The sequence below is a fragment of the Megalobrama amblycephala genome, linkage group LG8 (genome assembly GCF_018812025.1).
Source record: "Megalobrama amblycephala isolate DHTTF-2021 linkage group LG8, ASM1881202v1, whole genome shotgun sequence".
Classification (NCBI taxonomy): domain Eukaryota; kingdom Metazoa; phylum Chordata; class Actinopteri; order Cypriniformes; family Xenocyprididae; genus Megalobrama; species Megalobrama amblycephala.
Genome location: NC_063051.1, coordinates 25444581 through 25453328, shown reverse-complemented (window position 1 = coordinate 25453328; position 8748 = coordinate 25444581). Strand labels below are relative to the sequence as shown.

The 8748-nt window shown below is 36.9% G+C and overlaps 1 protein-coding gene across 4 annotated transcripts; it reads right to left on the bottom strand.

Moving 5' to 3' along the window:
- Positions 1-1783: 1783 nt before the first annotated feature.
- si:dkey-261j15.2 (uncharacterized protein LOC794828 homolog) lies at positions 1784-8575 on the bottom strand. 4 transcript variants are annotated; one of them, XM_048200237.1, is made up of 5 exons: positions 8068-8575; positions 4056-4457; positions 3130-3860; positions 2864-3040; positions 1784-2727 (listed from the first exon to the last, which is right to left on the bottom strand). In XM_048200237.1, exons 1-3 carry the CDS (start codon positions 8462-8464, stop codon positions 3583-3585), a joined length of 1077 nt encoding a protein of 358 aa, XP_048056194.1. In that variant the 5' UTR covers positions 8465-8575; the 3' UTR covers positions 1784-2727; positions 2864-3040; positions 3130-3582. The 4 variants fall into 4 exon arrangements, with proteins under 4 accessions (XP_048056194.1, XP_048056195.1, XP_048056196.1 ...); XM_048200238.1 differs by having other exon boundaries at positions 1784-3040; positions 3130-3200; positions 3295-3860; XM_048200239.1 differs by having other exon boundaries at positions 1784-3040; positions 3130-3197; positions 3295-3860.
- Between the last annotated feature and the right edge of the window lie 173 nt (positions 8576-8748).

Below are 8748 nucleotides of genomic sequence, written 5' to 3'. Positions count from 1 at the left end.
TATTGATTTTATTACAAAAATGAATTACAAATCTGAAAATTTCAAATGTAAAAAGTGTTAATAAAGTACAAACAAGTAGACAAAAGCCAACTTTAGGCACAAAAGAATGACGCAACAATGCACACAAAAGTGTAAATGAACAAATGTAACAACTGTTTAAAGTTAACAGCATTTAAAACAAAAGGATACGATTTGGATGAGGGAACTGACAGCTAGAATGTAGATAAATGTCATAATGTCTGCATGTAGAAGCTATAGAATGCAAAAGATTGCTGTGTTCTTTGAAGCACAGTTCAATAGTGGGCAATATCACAGCCTTTAATCCAGGAAGTCTGGTGGTGAGGCCTCAGTCCTTCAAGAGTAATCCTTTGCACCAGGGGCCCGTTTCAATAAGGAGGTTCAACCAACTCTGAGTTAAAACTTGAACTCTGAGTTGATTTACCCTGAAATGCTAAACTGAGTTTTCAGTTTCAGAACAGCTTAATTAAGTTAGTTCAACTGACTCGAGTTAAGCGCATTCACCACGACTATAAAAAGCCACAATCAATGGAGCTCCGATGTGATTAACCATGGCAACAGCTCCTGAAAAAAAAGAGGTCTGCATACTTTTCCTCAGTAGAACTAGAAGCGCTACTGCAAATGTAAGCCGACTACAATTATATATTTAGAAAAAAAGGAGCAAGGCTGCAGCAGCAAGCAGAGTTGGCTTGGGAGAAAATTGCTACTTGAGTCAATGCGTAATTTTTAATCACTGTTATAATATCAGAGGTGAAACCTGGCAGATCGGTAAGTTATTCATTTCCATGTAGGTGCAGATAAAAATGAAGTATAAATACAATTCAATCAGGTAAAGGTTTAAGCGTACCTGACTTTACAGACATCTGACATACTAAATAACTAAATCTCATTCAGTGTCAATTTCAATGTGCAGCAGCTTTTTCCATATAGGTCTAATGCTGTTTTCACACAATTAAATGTTCTCTAATCCAACCTGCTATATTTCTTAATTAGAGTAATGAAATTAACATTTGACTTCTACTCAGACAACAGAAAGAAGGCAGAGGCTCGCAAAATTGGGGGAGGACCTGTACCACCACCTCTGACAGATGCAGAGGAGATAGCCACAGATGAATTGTACCAAGTATTGGAAGAATATCAAAATCTAACAAGGAAAATAACTTGTATTTGTAAGACCACCAAATAAACTGTGAATAATGTGTGTTTATTTAATAGCTGTGGGTGGTTATGGAATATAATATCTTGAACTACCCTTCCATCCTGGAAATCTGCAGGGTGGATCAGGTCTTTCCACCACACTGAATAAATGTGTGGTTCACCACGCCTGGTTCAATGCTGTGGATTGACCTCCTACTGAGATACAGTAATCATCTTAATTTTCGATGATGGGAATACGCGTGCCATCAATGCATCAAATTAAAATGCATGGGGATGACAATAAAAACCTCTCCTGATGTAAATGTAACTCCTTACGAATGAATGTAGCCTCCTCATCTACACACAGCAAAATCCCCAGAGTTAAATCAACTCTGCTCAGAGTACATATGGTCCCTCTCTAAATAGTGTTAAAGTAACACTGAAGCAGAGTTAAAGTTACTGAGGTAATTAAGTAATTAATATGGCTGTGACTTAAGTCACTTGTAGTTCTTGTGTTCTTATTTCTTCAGTGATTCTGCTTGTTAACAGCAGGTGTTCATCACTAATGCACAATCATTAGTTAATTAATTGCTTTATTATCTCATTAAATTTAACTCTGCTCCAGTGTTATTTTAACACTATTTAGAGAGGGACCATATGTACTCTGAGCAGAGTTGATTTAACTCTGGGGATTTTGCTGTGCAGGATCCTCTATAAAAAGTCATGCCATTTTTGTCACTAAGACGTGTCTGCGTGATGAAAATAAGCGCAATGAATGAACTGCAGAGCAAAACATTTTTTCTTTGTATTTTTGACTTGTTTCCAGTCAAAATATCTAAAAATTCTTAAATCCAGATGCATTTTCTACATAAGAAAAATTACATAAGATATTTAGTCTTGTTTCCCAGGGGGAAAAAATCTAAATTAAGTGCATTTTGCTTAAAACAGGTAAAATGATCTGCCAATGGGGAAAGAAAAATAATTTTGTTTTCCGTTTACATTAATATTATTTTTCTTACCCCATTGGCAGATCATTTTACCTGTTTTAAGCTAAATGCTTACCCCAGGAAACGAGACTAAATATCTTATGTTATTTTTCTTTTTATCGAAAATGCATTTTGATTTAAGAATTCTGTATTTGTATTTGTACTTCGGTAAGGAAAAAAATTTTGCAGTGTGAATGAATGAACACTGCTTATGCTTTAAAAGGGAGAAGGAGACTACACTACAACACACCCCTTACGACATTGGCCCTGCCTTTTGTTCACACAGGGAGGGCGCATTCCGGGACTGATCCCGGCAATGTTATTAGGTCCCCATTCCGAAATCAATCCTGGGACATGTTTGCGTTCACACAGAAGGGACTCTGACAATTTTATGGGATCAATGCGCTGTGTGAAAGGGGCTTAAATTACTTTCAGAAATATCCTTGAATTACCCCACTTTCTCGGGATTGAGATACTTCGATTCTGAAACAGAAAACCCAGAGTTTCCCTCATTTCCCTCATTAACATACTCAGAGTTTACACTAAACCTCCTTTCTGAAACGGGCCTCAGGTCAAGCTCTTGTGCCTGTATGACAGATAAACAAAATAACAGTAATAAATAAACAGATGATTCTGTTCAAGCAAAATGCTCCTCAAAAACATAACCCCTTCAACGTCTTGTGCAACTATGGAAAAAGCTTTAATCACTAATGCCAGCTTACTGCCTACAACACCAGGATGGACTTCATTTTCATTGTCTTCTTGATCTGTTGGTTCCATTATGGTGCATGATGAACCCTTGTTGACATCAAGAGTGTTGTCTTCCATGCGTGGCCATTTATTCAAAGTCACGAAGAAAGGTTTGATGCTGGCCCCAACAGAGCATCCCAAAATTTTCACTACAAATGAAAGTCATATCTGTTAAACACAAGAAAAACGGTTCATGGTTGATGTGATGAGGCTACAAGTTAGAAGCTTATAACTTTACCTTCACACCCATTCAAATGCTTTTCATAGATGGAGCAAAGCACTGGCAGTCAATATTTTGTGTTCCTCCTACTTCACAGAGCAAAAAAAAATCCACTGAGCCAGAAACCAGGACAGTTTGGGAATTGGGAACAAGGTTTTAGGAGACAAACGGTTAAAAATGCACCTCTGGTAGTTTGCTACACTAATTCCACGTGGAGATACTCGCTGCCCATGGTCTCTATATCATGACAGGTGATTGGAAGGAATGAGCTGATGATGTCAAAAAGGAAAATAATTTCAGGGGTAGAGAAAATTATATTTTGATGACAGATTAAAAAAAGTTATTTTTTTTCTGTAATAACGTACATAATAATTCAAAATAAGAGCAGGAACATAAATTAAAGTAATTTTGATTTTTCTTTGACTTTAAATGTAAGAAGTGTGCAAATGAGAATAAAGTATGCAAAAGCATTCATGGCTTGTTTCCCTGCTGTCCCTCCATTAGCGCCACCATGCGTCCCAATAATCCCAGCATAGAATTTGTAGCTTCATCCATTTTATTAAGAATGGCAGTATTAAGTTCTTTGGCGTGTGCCATAAACCGTTCATCAGCAGTTTGCAAGTATTCCAGCAGCTCCTGGTTTGGATCTCTCTTCTTTATTCTGGTTGTTCCCAGAGACTTTCTTGGCTGGGTATGAGAAGAGTTTAAGGACGATTCAGCTTGGTCCAGCACCTCATTGACTGAACAGTCTGTATGTAACATAATAACAGAAACAAGTTACTTAAAAGACCTATAGCATATAGTACATCTACTTGCTAATCTTGCCAAACCTATGAGGCTAGCTATAACAAAATTTGCAACATGAGATGCCCAATTATTCTTTTGCAGTATGTATTAGGAAAGCAAGTAGAAAAAGAGTACAACAAAGTTAGATAAAATCTTACCAAGATCAGCTGCAGAAGACAGCGATTCAGCATTTGATTCGAGCATGGCGGTCGCTGAATTTAATGCCTCTGTAAACTGACTCGCTGGTAGGTGTTCCAGCACAGCATCCATAACGTCATGGTTGGTGGTATTATTGCTCAGTCGGCTGATGCTTTTACTTGGCTCCTTCTTTTGGTCCCGGAACTCCTTCTTAAGTTTTTTTAGTTTGTTTATGATTTGGTCAGTCGTACGGGTAAATCCAACTTTTACCATTTCTTGGCAAATGTCGTCATACACTCTTTTCTTTCTTTTCGAGCTCTCCAGTCTCTCCTGGATCTCTGTGGAAGACCATATCGCAAGCAGCGAACTGGTTTCCTCTGAAGACCACTGCTGTGCAGTTTTGCACTCGGATATTCTGCTCCCTACAAACAAAAAAAACTATTTTGTTGAGCAACTTTGTTAGTAAAGCTGCTTGGTTTGGGTTGTCAACAACATAATATATTGTGGTTATGATTTGGATCTTGCTAAACATTTAACTTATTGTCTTATTGCTGATGCTTGTCAAATAACATTTGACATAGTAGCTCTCATGATCAAATGCAGTGTGCAAAAACTAAAGTTAGTCAGGGTTGCCACACTCTACTGCTTAGAAAAAGTTATGCTTCAAAGGTAAGCCCATTTTAAAATAACTCAAGTCAGACCTATTTTAGGCCGACACAAAAGTGGTCTGAATAAAAAAGAACCTAGTTTTCTTTGCATTCACATGCTTTCACTTGTTACTCAGATTTCTTTCCATTAACACTTTGTCTTATTGCTGATGCTTGGTTATGAAGCTAAAACAAAAAGACAAACAATTTAACACAGTAATAGCTCTCATGTACGGAAGAGGATTAGGGCCAAGAAATTTCGAGAAAAAACTCGTTAAATTTCGTGAAAAAAGTCAAGATAAAATATTGAGAAAAAACTCGTTAAATTACGAGAAAAAACTCGTTAAATTTCGAGAAAAAAGTCGAGATAAAATGTTGAGCATAAAGTAATTAAATTACGAGAAAAAAGTCGTTAAATTACGAGAACAAATTTGTTAAATTATGAGAAAAATGTCGGTAAATTTCGAGAAAAAAGTCAAGATAAAATGTTGAGAATAAAGTCATTAAATTATGAGAATAAAGTAATTAAATTACGAGAAAAAAAGTCGTTAAATTATGAGAACAAATTCGTAATTTAACGAATTTGTTCTCGTAATTTAATGTCTTTTTTCTCATAATTTAACGAATTTGTTCTCGTAATTTAACGACTTTTTCTCATTTAATGACTTTATTCTCAACATTTTATCTCGACTTTTTTCTCAAAATTTAACGACATTTTCTCATAATTTAACGAATTTGTTCTCGCAATTTAAGACTTTTTTCTCGCAATTTAACGAGTTTATTCTCAAAATTTAATAACTTTAATCTCGAGATGGTTTTATTTTTTTATTATTGCTTGGCCCTAATCCTCTTCCGTACTCATGCTCAAAAGTGTGTACAAAAAAAATTAAAAAGGCAATGTTTTTCTCTCTCTCTGAAGCGAGTCAGACTGGTCACATTCTACTGCTTATAAAAAGATATTTCTTACAGTTATGTCCACTTTTAAAGAACCAATGTCAGACCTAAGTGGACAGGGGAAAAAAAGTGTTCATTTATTTTAGCATTAAAATGTATCTTACTTATGAATGCAAAGTGAAATTGAACTCGGATCTTTTTTTGTTCCACCTTCAATGTGATGGGTCAACTGAAGTCAGTTTTATTTGAATGTAGATTTTCACAATACACAGTGATTCAAATGAGCTTAATAGAAAATTATGATGTTCATAATATCTTCATATATCGCCTTATAATCGCATTTAGCAGATTGGAGCTAGGCCATAATATAATTTACATCAGTCATCGAACTGAATAATATTTTATATATTTGATTTCATTATTATCGTTACACGACAGCTATACATTTCTATCGTAATTTCTTCACTTTTACATGACATTGAACCATTCAGCTTTTATCTGGGAGAAAACCTGAAATATAAACATAGATTTTATACGTGTTGTGTGTTTAATTGTGCAGCCCTACTAGCTATAACAAAAACCTTACACAGCATAACACTGTCAGGGTTTTTTTTCTGGCAATTGCGAGCTTATATCACAATTATGTAAACTCGCAATTGTAAGAAAAATATTTAGACTTGTGAGATAAAAAGTTGCAATTAGGCTAACATTTTTTATTTATTATTCAGTGGCGAAAACAAGATTCCATAGTTTATTGTCATTACTTAACTACTGATACACACTTGGCAGTAAGTTTTGGAAGATCATTATCTTTGCAAGGTGGACTTTTCAGGGTAAGAGATGGACTAAAAATTAACTCCAACACCTTACAGCTAGATTCCGGAAGATAAATTCTTCAAACAGTGGTACAAGAGGATGTTGTGCTGGTCCTTCAAGAGTCACTCTCAATCTGTCTGTCTATAAAGCCTATAAAAAAAATCTGACTTCTTGTATTTTACTACAATTCAGTATGTGATTCTTAAATGGGGGGCATTTTTTAGGATTCTTTACCTAATCTAAGTCTGAGATCCTGACACCTCGTACTCCTGGAGAATCCAGGCAAGTTCTGGAAAATGGTGGCGCTGAAGACTAAAGGGTTTCTGATGGTTTCACACTTAAAGGTGCTAAAGAGGATCTTTTCGTCGACTGAGAAACCAAAGACTGTTAGTGAGTTTTTGAAATGAGCGCATGCGTAAGAACAACCCCCCTCCTTCACAGCTCATTTCAAGGGAACGCCTCCCAAACTCGTGCACGAGAATTGGAACACGAGTGTTTACCACCGGCATTCGCTGTGTCGTGTTAGTGGATTCATTATGTCGGACTCACCGCAGGTAACTCATAATCTGCAGTTGTTATTCCTGTCTCCTGACAAAAACATTGCATGCAGCGCCTGTGGAGTGTGGGAAGTTACTGGAGCACGCAGCCGCGCTTGTCTCTCACAAGGAACGTCATGGCAGTGATTGACAAGCCAGAGGGCCAATCCGCGCACGTCTCTCACAAGGAACGTCACGGCAGTGATTGACAAGCGAGAGGGCCAATCGTTTACGCGATGATCGCGTAAACGATTGGCTGATGTTTTTAAGGCCCTACCTCGTGCAGATGATGTATATTAATATTATTCCTTTCAGTGCACCTAATAATTAGTCTTTTATCAGTTAGTAAAGAAAGTTTCAAGTAATATTGCAAAAATGTATAAAACAAAACATCCTCTTTAGCACCTTTAATTCTTCACCTTAATTCTTAATTCTTTTGCAGTTAACGTGTCTTTTCTTATCCACCTGTTTTTGTCTGACCCTGCTGACCCAATGAGCATTTCACTGTCCAATGGACATGCCTTAACAGCAATTTATAGTATTGCATTAGTATTGCATCCTTCTTGTGGGAATTTAATAATTTTTGACTTTTCAGTCTGAGATAAATCTCTTTTTGGCTCATTTTATCTGTAAAAGAAAACAAGCCTTCATGAACTAACTTCATGACTAAATACAAAATCAATAGTAGTTATTAAGATTGATTGGTTTGAAAGTTGATCAGAAAATCAACTTGCATAATAATTAAGCAAACAATTATGCATTTAAGCAGTTAATAACATACGTTACTATAACAATATAATAACTGCTGCAAGTGGCAACACAAGACTAAACATCATCATTGAAAAAATACTACTCTCACGTGTCAAAACTCAGCATTCCTGAACATCGCACTTTCTACAACTAATGGTGATTGTTTTAGGTCAGTGATAAACTCTTTGGTCTTGACTAAAGAAAACCCCAAGAACTTTTTAAAAATAATTTTCCAGGACAACTACAAGATTTTCCAGGACACTTTACATTTTCTCTAATTTTCCATGTGTTTTCCAGGACTGGTAATATGTCATCAATTTTCCAGGTTTTCCAGGATAAGTGGGAACCCTGCACTGTATACAGACAAACAAGCATTTTGGAAAGCTTACCTAGATCCGCTACAGAGAACACGGGAGAGTCATCGTTTGTCTCGAGTGTGGCCGTCGCTGAATTCAAGGCCCCGTTCAGCTGACTGGCTGGTCGGTGTCCTAGCACAGACTCCATAATTTCGTGGTCAAAGGTTTTATTGCTATGTCCACTGCCGCGCTTGCTTGGTTTCCTTTTCTGGTCCCTGTACTCCTTCCTAAGCTTTTTTAATTTGTTTATTATTTGGTCGGTCGAGCGAATGAAGCCGCCGTGCAGCATTTCTTGGCTTATCTCGTCATACACTCTTTTCTTCCTTTTCGAGCTCTCCAGTTTCTCCTGGATCTCTGAGGAAGACCATATCGCGAGCAGCACGCTGGTTTCTTCTGAAGACCACTGCTGTACGCTTTTGTTTTCGGACATTTTGAGTATGTACGGTTAAAAGGCACTGCCCGTGCAGAACTATAGCATGATAGCTACAGCTAGAAAGACTGTTGTTTTGAAAATGTTTCCTGGTGACGTCATATTTCCCGCCCCCCAGCATTTTGGGTTCCCGGGGTTCGAGGTGGATGATGATGGTTGTAGTGACGAAACACGGCTTCATGAAAATTCTTAACAGAGCTCAGATTTCTTTACCTGCTTGTGTAAGCTTTTGGAATAACACATTTCTTGATATAATATGGGAAGATTTCTGGCTTCTTCAGAAA

Excerpts from the sequence above, each read along its gene's own strand:
- si:dkey-261j15.2 (XM_048200236.1), bottom strand. The coding sequence starts at position 8,464 with ATGTCCGAAAACAAAAGCGTACAGCAGTGGTCTTCAGAAGAAACCAGC. Across the intron at positions 4,458-8,067 it reads GTTCTCTGTAGCGGATCTAG|GGAGCAGAATATCCGAGTGC; the intron begins GTAAGCTTTCCA and ends TTTTGTTTGTAG. Across the intron at positions 3,861-4,055 it reads GTCTTCTGCAGCTGATCTTG|ACTGTTCAGTCAATGAGGTG; the intron begins GTAAGATTTTAT and ends TGTTACATACAG.